General features: G+C 34.7%; 1 protein-coding gene across 15 annotated transcripts; it reads left to right on the top strand.

Moving 5' to 3' along the window:
- Window positions 1–4,171, top strand: LOC133805322 (pentatricopeptide repeat-containing protein At4g31850, chloroplastic-like). 15 transcript variants are annotated; one of them, XM_062243474.1, is made up of 5 exons: window positions 316–2,484; window positions 2,565–2,730; window positions 2,888–2,930; window positions 3,390–3,458; window positions 3,624–4,171. In XM_062243474.1, exons 1-2 carry the CDS (start codon window positions 619–621, stop codon window positions 2,685–2,687), a joined length of 1,989 nt encoding a protein of 662 aa, XP_062099458.1. In that variant the 5' UTR covers window positions 316–618; the 3' UTR covers window positions 2,688–2,730; window positions 2,888–2,930; window positions 3,390–3,458; window positions 3,624–4,171. The 15 variants fall into 15 exon arrangements, with proteins under 15 accessions (XP_062099443.1, XP_062099444.1, XP_062099458.1 ...); XM_062243471.1 differs by having other exon boundaries at window positions 317–2,484; window positions 2,888–2,963; XM_062243459.1 differs by adding an exon at window positions 1–276 and having other exon boundaries at window positions 605–2,730; window positions 2,888–3,458.
- The last annotated feature ends 10,988 nt before the right edge of the window (window positions 4,172–15,159 follow it).

Genomic DNA, 15,159 nt, shown 5'->3' with positions numbered 1-15,159 from the left:
GTGGACTGGGTGAGTTGGGAGTTGGGAGTCGACTGGCTCTTATCCAACGTACTCCTTCCTTCGGATCCAATCCAATGTACTCATTTGTACTTTTTCATTTTTACTCCTTTCCTCTTATAATTTTTACAACAGAAAGTTAAAGTCAAGTAGTTTTTTAGTTTAATTTTGTTATATCTTTTAACACTGTTATCACCTCCGTCGACGGCGTCCCAGCCCACTCCGCCTCTGGGTATCCCTCTCCCTCTCCCTCTTGGTTTCGCTGCCATCAGCCATAAGGTATTCCACTACTACTATTAATCATTCACCTACTGATTAAACCTTTGATTTTTTTTACTATTTGAGCTTTGAGCTTCGAGTTTGAAGTTTGAATCTATTATCTTTGAATATGCTCTGAGACTTTGAGTTTTTTGTTTTTCTTTCTTTTGAGTCTTTTAATCTTGCTTCGCTCTTGGATAACTTGTATTTGATAGCAAAGTTAATGTTTGCTTAGTTTGATGTGAATCTTTTTGGATATTAAAGTTAATCTTTCATTAGAGCTTTTCAGCTTGTTTAATGGCAGAGCAGAGGCAATGACTTTTGAGTTGGGCTAATTCTGTTGATACAGGTTGCTCTTCGAGTATGTATCGTAGTAGTTTCAGTTGTACTTGTGCTTTTACAGAGACTTTAATAGCTACTTCGAGTCATAGTGAGTCATTTAAAGGAAGAAGCTTTGGAAATTTAAAGGTTTGGACGTATGGGTACTTGGTAAACAGGTCGAAAGCGAGGAGAAAACGAATGGGTCTATGTGGGTTTGTTATGAAAATCTCAAAGGACGGGGTTGAACTGGCCAAGGTGAAGAAGAAAGTTGTGAAGTCTTCCGAAGAGGTTATAAGGGTTCTTAAATCTACGACGGACCCAAATTCTGCATTTTCTTATTTTATGGTTGTTGCTGATTTACCTTATGTTGTTCACACCCCTGAAACGTGCAATTACATGCTTGAAGTGTTGACGACTCATAAGAGGGTGGAGGATATGGCTGCTGTTTTTGATTTCATGCAAAAGAAAAAGGTTTACCGAACTGTGGACACTTATCTTGCTATTTTTAAAGGTCTTCACGTAAGGGGTGGTATTGAACAAGCACCGACTGTGCTTGAGAAGATGAGAAAGGCTGGGTTTGTTTTGGATGCGTTTTCATATAATTGCTTGATTTATTTTCTTCTCCAATTAGAGTTTTGCAGGGAGGCTTTGGAGGTTTACAACAGAATGATCTTCGAAGGGATGAAGCCAAGTTTGAAGACTTATTCGTCACTGATGTTGGCATTTGGAAAGCGAAGCGATACAAAAACAGTAATGGATTTGTTAGAAGAGATGGAACATTTGGGATTGAGGCCTAATATTTATACATTTAACATATGCATTAGAACTCTTGGAAGTGCCGGGAAAATTGATGAGGCTTATGATGTATTGAAGAGAATGGACGAGGAGGGATGCGAGCCAAATGTTTTCACTTATACAATTCTCATTGATGCTCTTTGTAACGCAGGTAAACATGATAATGCGAAGGTGTTGTTTGCAAAGATGAAAGCTAGCAGTCACAAACCTAATCGTGTAACTTACATTACTTTGTTGGACAAGTTAAGTGACTGTGGAGAATTGGAAACTCTGAAAGAAATCTGGGATGAAATGGAAGCTGATGGAATTGCTCCTGATATAGTTATGTTTAACATTCTTATTGATGCTATATGCAAAGCGGGCAATGTTGAAAAAGCATTTGATACTCTAGGTGTCATGAAGGAAAAAGGGATCTCACCAAATCTTCATACTTACAACATCTTGGTTGGGGGACTATTAAGGGCAAGTAGATTAAACGAGGCTCTTAAACTTTTCAGTAATATGAAATCCCTGGGCGTCATTCCTAACACAATTACATATAGTATAATCATTTCTGGTTTAGTGAAATTTAATAGTGTAGATGAGGCTATCGATTTCTACTATGATCATGTAGGTCATGATTTTTCCCCGTCTCCTTATATATATGCCCCGTTCATTGAGGGACTTTTTAAGGCAGGAAGACATGAAGAAGCAATGCTTTTCTTCGAGGAGATGCTAGAGTATGGATGGAAACCTAACCGTGTGATTTTCAATATTCTTATGAATGGATTTGGGAAAAGAGGGGATGTGGAAATTGCCTGCCAGTTGTTTAAAATAATGGTTAAAGAAGGAATAAAACCAGACTTGAAGTCTTACACGGTTCTTCTGGAATTTTTATGCTGTTCAGGAAAAATTGATGATGCTTTGTATTACTTTGAGGAACTAAAGCAGACTGCCCTTAGTCCTGACTTATTCTGTTATAACCATTTGATTAACGCTCTTGGAAGATCACAGAGACTAGAAGAAGCTCTATGTCTGTACACTGAAATGCGGAGTAGAGGAATTTTTCCTGATATTTCCACATGCAACAAACTAATACTCAATCTTGGGATCGGGAGAATGTTGGAGCAAGCGGTGAGTGTATATGAAGAACTACAATTTAAGGGTCTCAAACCTGATGTTTTCACTTACAATGCTCTCATTCGGGCCTACAGCATGTCAGGTTATCCAGACCATGCTTATTCTGTTTACAAGAAAATGATGGTTGTTGGCTGCGACCCGAATGTGAAAACGTTTGCAGAACTTCCTACTCAAACTTGATTACTTCACACTATTGAAATTCTCATGGAGCGATAGACACTTCTCTGAACTGTCTTTCAGGTATAAACCCTTTGAATTTCTTCTTTTACTACTCCTGATTCATAGGTTTTTGTGTATAATTCCAGTATGCTCTACTCAAGTAACATTTTCTTATATGAAATTGGATGTGAATTCTCCTATAAGAAAAATCATAATTCAAATGATTGTTCATATGCAGATTGGAATTCTGACAAGTTTGGTGGTGAAGGGTTGCCCATAATGCATGTGATCCTGAGATTAATGTTATTTTGTCAGTTATGCAAATTTTCCATATACCTACACACCTCATAATTCTCACATCTCTTAACTCTTCACAAGAAGACTTTTTTTAACCCAAATTGATAGTTACGCAAACATTTTCATGCTCTTTTACGTAACTTACACAAATATCTCAACTTTACTAATATTAACTAGTTAAATGGGAAAATGATTTTGAGGCAATGTCCAACACTGAATACTAAAGCAATGGCCTTGTGAGTAATATGCATTCACCTTATTCTTCGATGAAGTCAAATTTGTAAATGGACCCCATAGAATTTATGTGTTGAAATTCCAAAAGTTCATGACACCAAATCATTCTTTTGGTTCATCGCAGGCTTTTAATGTTCCTAGCATTTCTCTGGTGTTACAACTTTCATCTGTTGGTGTCTAACTCAATTTAGTTTTACCTGAATTTGCAGGATGTGCCTGAAGGTCATGTTTATTTGTTGGGTGACAAACCGTAATAATAGTTATGACTCCTATTATTGGTGAGTATTCTCAATATCCACCTCTTTAATTCTCCTCTGTATGCTTTGAGCTTCTTATGAAAAATAATTGATAGAAATGTGGAAGCTTTAGCGCAATCTTGACATAGTTTTATTGCTTCTTTATCTTATTTTACTAAGTAGTCTATATGTGAACTTAATAAATAGGGGACATCTTCCTGTACGAAACATCATTGGAAGATTTGTAATGTATTGCCACAGACCATCAAACAGTTGATACAAGATTTGATTTGAAGATGAGCCACAACCGCCACCCGCCAGAGGCTTCTAACTATAAACTGAACGCTCTTAAACTTTATCATGTAAGGGAAGACAGAAGCAAATCGATACGATTTTACCTCCACGGATTCTCTGTTCTGCCCATTGGTGATCCACAACTTGGTTTAGTAATTTACAGTAAGCATTGGATGTCATCCTCTTAGTTTGTTTGTCAGCAGTAAGATTTAAGTTGATTGTAGATATTGTTAGACTAAACATTTTCTAAAACACTAGCAGTTATGGACTTGTGGTGCTTTACTAGTTTAGTTTATGCTTCATATTTAGACAAACGTTGTCTCAAGTCTTAATCCAAAATGTTACCAGACACAAAGAAGTCTTCTAGATATAAAGGGGTGGAATATATTCAACATGGTCTATTTTATTCAGTTTAACTTGTATAATTATTACATTGATTTTAGATATTTCTCTCTTGTCCAGTTCTACCTTTGATTGATTGGTGCGACTGATATTGTAATTATGAACTGAATAAGTTTGATAGGTACTAAGTGACCAACTAGATAGTATTAAGTGCGTTTTATTTTTCTGATAAAAGGATGGTGTTCTAGTGTTGTAATTGAATTTTTCATGGTGGTGGTCACCTCCTCAAAATTAGGTCAAAAAAACCTTTAAATTTGTGGAAGTTCAGTGTGCAATATGGTCTAAATAATATCATCACTTCAAGATTCCTATAATAAAATCTAGTACCAAACAGTTTTAAATAAAAGAAGGCCTCATAGGAGGATATCTACGGATGTATTAAGGTAAAATCTTCTAATGAGATGATGTAACTTTGGCACTAATAATATATTTCTCTTAAGCCATTTTTTTAAAAAAATTAATATATTTTCTTATGGATTTTGGTAAAGGGATTAAAAGGAAATCAACAGTATAGAAGTTGGAAAAGGAGAACTAATTGTCTTAATTTGGAGTCTTATCATTTTATCTTCAATGTCCTTTCTTCATTATTATGGACCATTTTCATTTGTAACCGGAGAGAATTAAAAAGCAAATTATTATTTAACTTGTTTGGATTCATTTTTTTTTTCTTTAAACAAAAGCTTGGAAGTTTGCTTTGTAAAATCATTTAAAAATTGTTAGCACAAATTTCAGAAAAATAAAATATGCATGGTCACAATCATAATAAAATCGGGTTAAACTGTTGGACTCCTTGAAAATGAAAACCCAAGTATTGAATCTCTGCCTGCTAACAAGGCTAAAAAATGCAATTATTTTTATACAAGTGTTTTCCATAAGAATTAATTAAAGTTCCAACCAACGAGTCGTTGAAATATTACTACTTATGCTACAGGAGTAGTTAATATTTTTATTGGCTTAATTTTTATGGTATAAGATGATTAGCCATCAAGAACCAAAATTTAATTAAGGCTTGTTTGGTATAACTTTTAAAAAAGTTGAAAGTTATATTTTTGAAAAAAAAAATTGTGCAAGAAATGTATTTGGTAAACAGTTAGAAGCTAAAAAAAATTATGCAAAAGTTATAGTTAAAAGGTGTAAGTTTTTAGTTTTTTCTAAAAGTTGTTTTTTCATATTTTCTAGAAGTTATAGCAATTAATATTTTTAAGTAATTTTAAGATAAAGATACCCTTTATTAATAATGGTTATATTAATATGTTGATTATATATTTTCAAGTTTAAGTGTATATACGTTACTTATGTATATATTTATTTTTGTAAATGTAACCTTATTCTTTTGTTTTGCTATCATATATATTTAATTGTATTTATGTTAGAGATGTTTATAACTTAAGTTTAAATTGGTAAAGTACTTAGAATAGAAAAGTTTTTTTTTTTTTCATTTTTTCTCATTAAATTTACTAATTATATTTTAGGAATAATTAGGTAGAGTAATTGTTAGACACATTTTACTATAGAATCATGTACTTAAATTAATTTCCTTTATAACTGTAGAGGTCGTGTATCTATTCACTCAACTTTTCATCTTAATCATGTTTTCATAGTGTATTCAAGTTTTTGAATATTATTTTATTATTAATGTATAATTTAATATGTTAATTTTTAGTCTTTTTTTTTTACTCTACAGTTGCAAATGATTAAAATTAGTTTCTAACCAAAGACAAACCTTTTTTGGTTAGATACTTTTTTCGCTATAGATTTTCTTTTCTATCCTATCAAATAATTTATTTACTTATCTTTTTCTTTTTAATTTGTTGGTGGGACTATTGGTTTAACGTTGCTGACTTTTAGTTTATTGGTTTAAGTTTTATTGTCTATATTTCTGATAACATCTCTTTCTCATGTTAGTTATATTGCTTTATGATGCGGCTCATAGATTGACTTAGCATGCCCTTAAGTTAGATAATAAACTTTTTAAATTGTAAGTTTTCATTTTGCCTAATTGTACTTTCTTTCTGAATAGTAATACAATTTATTTCGACAAAATAAAAAAAAGCTGTTTTTTTTAAAAAACTTTGCAATAAAGGCATTTCTCAATCTAAATATATTACTCAAAATAAATTAATATGATAATAAAATAAACAATATTAATTTTTTTTTTATTTTCTTCTGAAAAATATTTTTATAATTTTATATTTAATAGGTTTCTTAAATATTTTGTATTTTAGTAATTTATATTAATAAACCACATTAATATAAAGTTTATTATAGATTATAATATTATTTCAAAATTATAATTTATTAAATACATATTAATTTCTTGCTTTAAAAAAAAATTATAATTAAAGACATGAAAATTTGAGTTGCATAACTTAAGTTATACATATTTGTGATTATATCATGAATTAGATTATTATACTATGATCAGTATAATTAAAAACTTTCCAACATATATATATATACATAATTATGTGTATATTATATAATATAATGTAACAACTTTGTTGATAATGACTTTATTAATGTCTTATCAAAAATATATTTTAATTTTAATATATTTAAATAGACACAACATTTATATTAAAATCTATTTAGTATGTTTAATATGTGTGAATTTGTTTAAATAAAATAAAATAAATATAACATCTACTTTAGTTTTTTAATATTTAATAATACTTTAAATATATAGTTTAGGAAAGAGTAATTTAAAATTTAAAATTTACTAAATACTGATCACCTTTTACCAATAAGTCATAGATATTAATATAAGACATACGTACGTGCCTAGGTATTTAGGAACAATGGCTGCAACACGAGTCCCATTAAATAAGTATCTTAGCTGGCTCATATAGACATATATTTGTACATTATTTAGATTTTTTAAAATAGTTCTCTCTAAATTATTTTGCACTTTCTAAAGTTTTTATAATTTTTTTTGTTTAATTTAGTTATGAGTATTTTATATATTAATTTGTTATTTTTTTATTTGTTTAAATTTAGCTATTGTGCTTTTGATATTTTGGTTATTCAAGTGTTGCTTAAGTTTCTTTTGTGTTATTGATTTGATATTTAATGCTTACTGTACAATTCCTAAATTACTATAGTTTATCGTTTTTATTTATGTAATAGTCGAGAAAACATAATCAGTTGGATTGTTTATGAATGAAATATTTTTCTCATAAATTTTGAATTAAATTTTTGAATTTAAAGATGAATATTGAGAATTTACTCATCTGGTATCCTATATTTTTGCAAAGTATATATTATTTTGATATTTTTTTTTAATAATACTCATATGATACTCTATATTTTAAAATTATACATATTTTGTGTCATAGGCTTAGATTTGATAAATAAAATTTTGTCAATATGATCAAATTGTCATCAATTATATGTAATTAAGTAATTAAATTTGAATTTGGAACTCATATAATTGAGAGCAGTTTGATTAAATTAGTAAAATTTTATTAATTAAATTTGAGTTTAGGGTACCAAATTATTGACGCAGTTTTTCGCCAACAGTGTATTAAGAAATAATATGGCAGATTAGTGCTTAATAAACTGTAATGAAAAATAAAATGACTTCACTCAAGAACACAATTTTTACGTGGTTTAGTGGTTAAAATCCACTTAGTCTATAAGTCTATAATATTACTGTTTTTCTCTATATTTTGGCAGAGTTTTGGTATTACATAATAATGGTCCCATTTTCTGTCCAATATTCCCAATATTTATTCATGGACAGGTTTTGGTAACCGCATGAGCCAATCACGCATTTACATAATTATTACATTTAATATAAATAATTCTCATTTATATTGGGATATGATTTGATCACAAAGTAAATGTACTCCTAATATCTGGGATATTAAATATGACAGTCTGGTCATAAATAAACGCATAAAGAGACTTCGAGTCTCTGGGGATCCTTGAGCAGGCAATATACTAGAATTACCACGAGCTGGATATCTCCTCCAAGCTCGTGCTTCGACAGCTACTTTAATATTCCGAGCTCACGCTCCATAGCCATTGCATCCTTAGTTCGGGTTAAACCCAGGACGCCTAATACCACGTATGACTACTGTGCAACTTGAGTTGTCCACGTGGATAATAAGCAGATATCATTCCCTTGGTTATTTTTCCGTATATTTATTTGCCAGCTGTACCCGAGCTGAGTGAATGAACTCGGGCTAAAATTAGGGTACAACATTTGCCCCCAAGCTCTTGCTCGTGTATGACGTCGTCACTCTTTGACCTACACAGTAGGAGCTTTTAGACTTCTGTTACATAAAACCATGCCTGCCCACTACTTGCGTATTGGACACGTGGTGTATCGCAATTGGCGTCTGTTCGGGTTTCGAGGACTGCAATAATTGTCTTGTCAAATTTTTGCCACTGTTTGGTCTATTTAATCTGGGCTCTTGGATCTTGAACTAACCCAACTGGACGACCCATATTAATTTCCACAATTTACGTATAAATAGGATGGCAAAATTTCAAATTGCACCACCTTTGCATTTAAAAGTTTCCTTTTTCTAAACTTCCAAAACGTCCCTTCTTTCCCAGTATCCCCGAAACCGTTCATTGTGCCCAAACATTCAGAAACTTTCTCGAAGCTTCTCGTTGCCGTGTCTACATCTTACCGTCGACGAACACACTTCCTGTAAGTATCTCAATCTTTGGTTTGAAGAGTTTTTTTCCTTTTTTTTTATCCAATGGAATTTCTGTTCTTCGCCCTGTTCATCTACAACATTCATTGTAGTTACTGTTAGGCTATTTCTAAATGTTCTTAGGGAGTAGGCTTCTAAATGTTCTTAGGGAATATGTTTTGACTTAGGTTCAACGGGTGAGTCCAAAAATGTTTTAGAAATAAGACGTTCATAAAACTGGGAAATTTCTGGGTAAATCTGGGTAACTCTAATGGTGAATTAATTTAAAGAATACCCATCCGGGGTAAAGGAAATGAAAGGTTTTTAGGTTTAGAACTAGATAGCTTAGAGGTTACGTTTTCTTCGGTGGTTTTGCACTAAACCGCCTCCCAAGGAAAGTAGTGGTTTGACATTCTGACACACAGATCCCTAAATATTAGGGGTCTGTTAGGAAACCGAGGCGCATAGCTTAGGATATCGCGTGGCCTCATGCGATGGGGCTGAGGGTAACCTTAACTCGTATAACAAAAGTAAAATGTTTCCCTCTTCGTACCCTCGTGTCACAGTTTTAGATCCTCTTAGGTCGCCTACTAACTAGGTCATTCTGTCATTAGGCGATCTGATGGCTCCTCCAAAGAAGAACGCCCCAAAGAAGAATGCCTCGAGCTCATCCTCTCAATAGAAGAACAAGGGGAAGCAGATCGCTAGGTCGAATGGATTCTGGAACTGCGAACATCGATACTTCAACCGACCTCGTAAGTCTTCCATCCTTGTGAATTCATGTCTTAATTGAATTTGTTTCTCGTGCAGCCATATTTCCGAGGATGGAAAAGTCCGTGAGCCTCGGGGGTCAGTATGAGAAAATTTGTCTGGGCTTCCCCCCAGTGAGAAGGACTATCGCCAGATCATGAATGACGTCACGATGCTGGTCTGCCAGTTGATTGGTGAAGGTCAAACACTGGCCTTGAGGACCCGGGCTACCCTTCCGGCGATTCCCGAGCTCCCATCCTCTCAAGAGGCCTTGCTCGGAGAATGTTATGGAATCAGCCATGGGGATGAACCTCACTGTAAGTTCTCTTTCCTTGGCGAAAAAATATATTTTTTTATTGTGACTAGGTGTACATCTTTGACTTGTTTTGTTCTTTTGCAGTCTGCCTTGGCCCAGTACCGCAGCATAGCCCGTGCCAGGGTTAGAAATGAGGAGCTCCGGGTCGAACTGAATGCCGCCAAAATCGCCCTGACTGCTACTCAAGGAGGCAAGCAGGCCGCCAAAGCTGCTTTGACGACTGCTCAGAAGAATGAGCATGACGCCAAGACTGCTCTCGCCTCGTCCCAAGAAAATGAGCAGGCTGCAAAGACTGCATTGTCTGCCTCCTAGGCTCAAAATGCACAACTTCAGACCGAGGTTGACGAGGTCAAAGCAAAGCTGCTCGAGGCTGAAGTCACAGCCAAAGAAGAAAAGGCGGCGTCATCATCGGCCATGGAAGAGATGTTGTACCATTGCTAGGCCTTCAACCCGGATGGGAACTTCTCTTTCATGGAACTCGGACTGTGGGATTCGTACCTTGTAAAATTCAAGGCTCGACTTTTGTAAGAACCATTAGAGACTAGTGATGCGTTTGGAATGGCGGAGGGAGATGGCGAGGAGGTCACATCTTCTGAGCGAGCTAATGGAGCTCAATGATATCTCCTTTGTATTTGTTTTTTCGTTTGTAATTGTTTCAGTTTTTTTTATATTAAACAATTTCCTTCGAGCTCAGCTCGAAGTTTTTTCTCCTCGGGATAATTTGCTTGCTTTATTTCAATATGCATATAACTTTTGATCCATTTATCTTACCTTTACTATCTTTCATGTTTATGAATCCTTAGACATGTACATTCGAGATTTTAGGAATCGATTTTTAGATCGGGATAGATTTTATCGAGCTTGGTTATATCCAAGTTTTGTGTGTTAATTTGTATCATTCTTGTGTAAGAATCAGGCATTGAACCCGGTTATATCCGGGGTTTTTAATAATTTAAACTTAGTTCGTGCTAGGTTTATTGATAGCTCGAGCTTTAACAAGCCCTTGATATTAAATTTTTTTCCCAACTTTCCAAGTTTTGGACCTAGTTACGTCTAGGGTTTTAAACTTAGTTCGCGCTAGGTTTATTGAAACTCGAGCTCTTAAAAAGCCGTTGAATAATCAATTTTTCCAAGCTTCTAATTTTCGGATATGGTTACATCCAGGGTTTTAAATGATTTAAACTTAGTTCGCGCTAGGTTTACTGAAAACTCGAGCTCTTAAAAAGCCGTCGAATAATCAATTTTTCCAAGCTTCTAAGTTTCAGACCTGGTTACATCCAGGGTTTTAAAGGATTTAAACTTAGTTCGCGCTAGGTTTACTGAAAACTCGAGCTCTTAAAAAGCTGTCGAATAATCAATTTTTCTAAGCTCTAAGTTTGTTAATCTTATTGTAATGCCCCGACTATTTCTAAGACCTCAGACCATTAAAAACTACTATGACATAGCTACTAATTTGAATACATACATAAGAAATAACATAACTTTATTTAAAACCCAAAATATTGTACCCAATACAAAATAAGGTAAAAATATAAAATGTGATATGGGATCCCATTGTTATAAAATATAAAACATAAACTTTAATTGTTTAAATACTAATTGCAGAAATACATCAAAACATGATTTAAAAGACTTTAAACAACGTCATCCTCGATCTTCACCCAGTCCATTCAATCCATTCATCCTCAACACACATGCCAAGCTGCCACGAATCCTTCTCGCCTTCCATATTCATTTTCCTGCATCATTATAAAAATAAAGGAATGAGCCTAATGCCCAGCAAGGAAAATCTACTAACAACATATAACATAAATCATAAACATAAGACTATATCATATACATATACCATAAAACATATGACTATAAAAATGTATATCATATAAGACTACAATATTAATGGCCATTAACTCATTAACATGGTATGTGATAAAACCATCTAGGTCCTCTGTCTACTCATCGAGGTAAGTTAGATCACAACTATAGTATATGATAACCCATCTAGGTCCTTTGTCTACTAATCGAGGTAGGGTAAATCATAACTCTAAACCATGAAAATGATAAAATTCTTGGGGCTTGCTATCTAAGATGATCATATGCCCAAGCGACTACAACATAAATTCTTGGGGCTTGCTATCTAAGCAAGTTATATGCCCAAGGACTACAACATATTTATACATATACATATCATAGCATAAAACATATCATACACATATAAATACATATAATCTAACCTATTTTCCTTACCAAAAACCGGGATATGGAGACAAGAACGGGATTTGGAACACTCCTAAAACCAATAGTAAAACCATGAGTTTCTAAAGAAAAGGGATGAAAAAGAGAACTAAACCATCAAAGAAGAAACTTATCGAAAAGAACCTTAAGTTTCAAGAAACTTAAATACCTAAACAAGAGTTAGGATCTGAAAGAAAACAAAGAAAACTAAAGAACTATGAAAACTGAACTTAAGGATAAGAATACCTTGAATGATCTTATGACTTTGATCTACACCTCGATACCGAAATAACACTATATCTCACTTCCCAAGTGTTTTAGAAAAGCTTAGATTGGAAAAGCTTTTATCCCAAAACCCAAGTGTTTCTCTCTATAATAATCTTAGCAGCTTGGAGGCTCTAAAGAATGCTTAAAGAATGAAGAAAATGGCTGAGTACTAGGTCCTATTTATAGAGTTCGAGTGAAACTAACTCCTTTTAATTTGAATAAATAAATGAATATAAAATGAAAAAGATTTGAATTTTCATTCAACAGATGCCTAGAACTCGGTCAAAATCGTTCAAAGGCAGGTCCAAGTGGTTAAGGCTGTTTTTAAATTTAAAATCCTCAAGTATTCAAAAATCACTCCCGGGGCGATATATTGCCTAGACCTATTTCCCGAGCCTCGTTCGTTCGTTCGTGCAAAGTCGACGTATTTTATGTATCTCTCGTAAGCGATATATCGACCCCTATAGCTGCGATATATCGACCCTTATAGCTACTGCGATATATCGGCATACGTTGATATATCAAACACATATTTGCACTTTTTCAGCATATTTTGAATTGATTAAACAGCTTTGACTGAGTCAAAACGTGATCCTAACAACTGCTGGAAGGTTCTAGAGCTTCTAGATCTTTCTTTTAATTAATCTATTCATCAAAAGTACTTAAATCCTTAATAAACATGATTATGACAAGTGTCATGCTCTTATTAATTTGATCTAAACCTTAGGTTATAATAAATATTATTTCTAGGATCAGCAATATTAATCAAACCTTATGTTATAATTAATATTTCTTAACTATAGGTTAAACTTATAAAATCCATAACTGTTGCTATGAGTTTCCAACTAAGTCCCGGCTTGAACCAAAATCCACAGAAACTAATATACTACAAAATACTACTACTACTACTACTATCTAGCTAAGTAAAATTCTGGGGACACTACACTAATCGAGCAGGCTTAATTTTTCCAACCTCGAGTTATGTGCCCCCCCAAGGAACCAGAGTGTATAAACTTTCTTGGTTGCTTTCCCAATCACTAGGATACGAACTAATACAATCTTAAAAAGGAAAATTATTTAATAATCCATCTATTGTTTAATCAAATGGCTTTTATAAATAAGCCTTACATTGATGGTGGTACTACTTATAATACTTTTTCAAATGTAGGGCGTTCCAGGTCCGTGGGACTACTTCCCCATTCACCCGAGCTATCTTGAAAGTTCCTTCACGCAAAACCTCAATGACCTGATATGGTCCCTCCCAGTTTGGGCCTAATACACCGTCCTTGGGATCCTTTTTCGCCAAAAAGACCCTTCGAAGAACCAGGTAGCCCAGTCCAAATCTACGCCTCTTAACTTTAGAATTAAAATAGCGAGTGCTTTTTTGTTGATCATGAGCGAGCTGCAACTGCGATTCTTCTCGATTTTCTTCAATCAAGTCGAGAGATGCATTAAGTAGTTCATCATTTTGTTCTTGGCCGAATGTCCTTTGCCTGTGGGTGGCTACCTTGGTTTCGACTGGAAGCACGACCTCGCTTCCAAAAGTTAAGGAAAAAGGAGTATGTCCCGTGGAGGTTCTGTGAGAAGTTCGATAGGCCCAAAGTACTTGCGGGAGCTGTTCGGGCCATAATTCTTTGGCTTCATCTAACCTCTTCTTTAGGCTCGCCTTTAGGGTTTTGTTCATAGCCTTGACCTGCCTGTTGGCATGCAGATATGCTACTGAGGAGAAACTCTTAGTAATGCTGTATTTTTCACAGAAGTCAGTGAAGATATCACTATCGAACTGTGACCCATTGCCTGACACAATCTTTTTAGGAAGCCCAAACCGACATATAATACTCTTCACCACAAAGTCTAGGACTCTTTTTGAAGTGATGGTTGCCAGAGGTTCGGCTTCTACCCGCTTCGTGAAATAGACCATCGTCACCACCGCGTAACGAACTCCTCCCTTTCTCATAGGTAGGGACCCTATTAGGTCGATTCCCCATATCGCAAATGGCCGTGGGGATGAGATCATTGTTAGCTTGATTGGAGCAACTCGGGAAACTATGGAGAGACATTGGCATTTGTTGCACTTCTGAAAATACAAGATTGAGTCTTTTGTTAAAGTGGGCCAAAAATAGCCTTGCCTCAGTATTTTCAGTGCTAGGTTTTGCCCCCAGCATGATCCCCACAAAAGCCTTCGTACACTTCTTGTAAAATGGTTTTAGCTTCCTCGGGGAGAACACATTGTAGGAGAGGCAATGAATGACCACGTCGGTACAAGGTCCCATCCACTATTACATACTTCGGAGCTTGATAAAGTATTCTTCTTGCGTCTTTTCATTCGTCAGGTAGCCTTCTTGTTGTGAGGTATTCCATTATGGGACTCATCCAGGTCGGTCTTGTGTCGATCATTTCGACCTCTATCATTTCTTCTGTCACACTTGGACATTCCAAGAACTCCACTGGCACCACATTCAATGTCTCAGCTTCTTTGGTGGCGGCAAGCTGCACCAAAGCATCAGCATTAGAGTTCTGCTCGCGATGTATTTGTTCAATAGTACTGTACTCAAATTTAGACAATTCTCCCTTCACCTTAGCTAGGTAGGCTGCCATCTTGGTACCTCGAGCTTGATATTCTCCCAACACCTGATTAACCACGAGCTGAGAATCATTATAGCATTGGACGACCTTCGCCTTGAGCTCCCTTGCCACTCTCAGCCTAGTTAATAAGGCCTCATATTCGACTTCGTTGTTGGACGCTTTGAATCTGAATCTCATAGCTGTATGAAATCGATGCCCTTCTGGGGAGATTAAGATGATCCCAACTCCTGATCCATTCTCGTTTGATGAT

The sequence above is a fragment of the Humulus lupulus genome, chromosome X (genome assembly GCF_963169125.1).
Source record: "Humulus lupulus chromosome X, drHumLupu1.1, whole genome shotgun sequence".
Taxonomy (NCBI): Eukaryota; Viridiplantae; Streptophyta; class Magnoliopsida; order Rosales; family Cannabaceae; genus Humulus; species Humulus lupulus.
This window is presented reverse-complemented; position numbering and strand designations above follow the sequence as displayed.

Bases quoted from the DNA above. Each gene is read 5' to 3' on its own strand.
- LOC133805322 (XM_062243459.1), top strand. From the start codon at position 619: ATGTATCGTAGTAGTTTCAGTTGTACTTGTGCTTTTACAGAGACTTTA.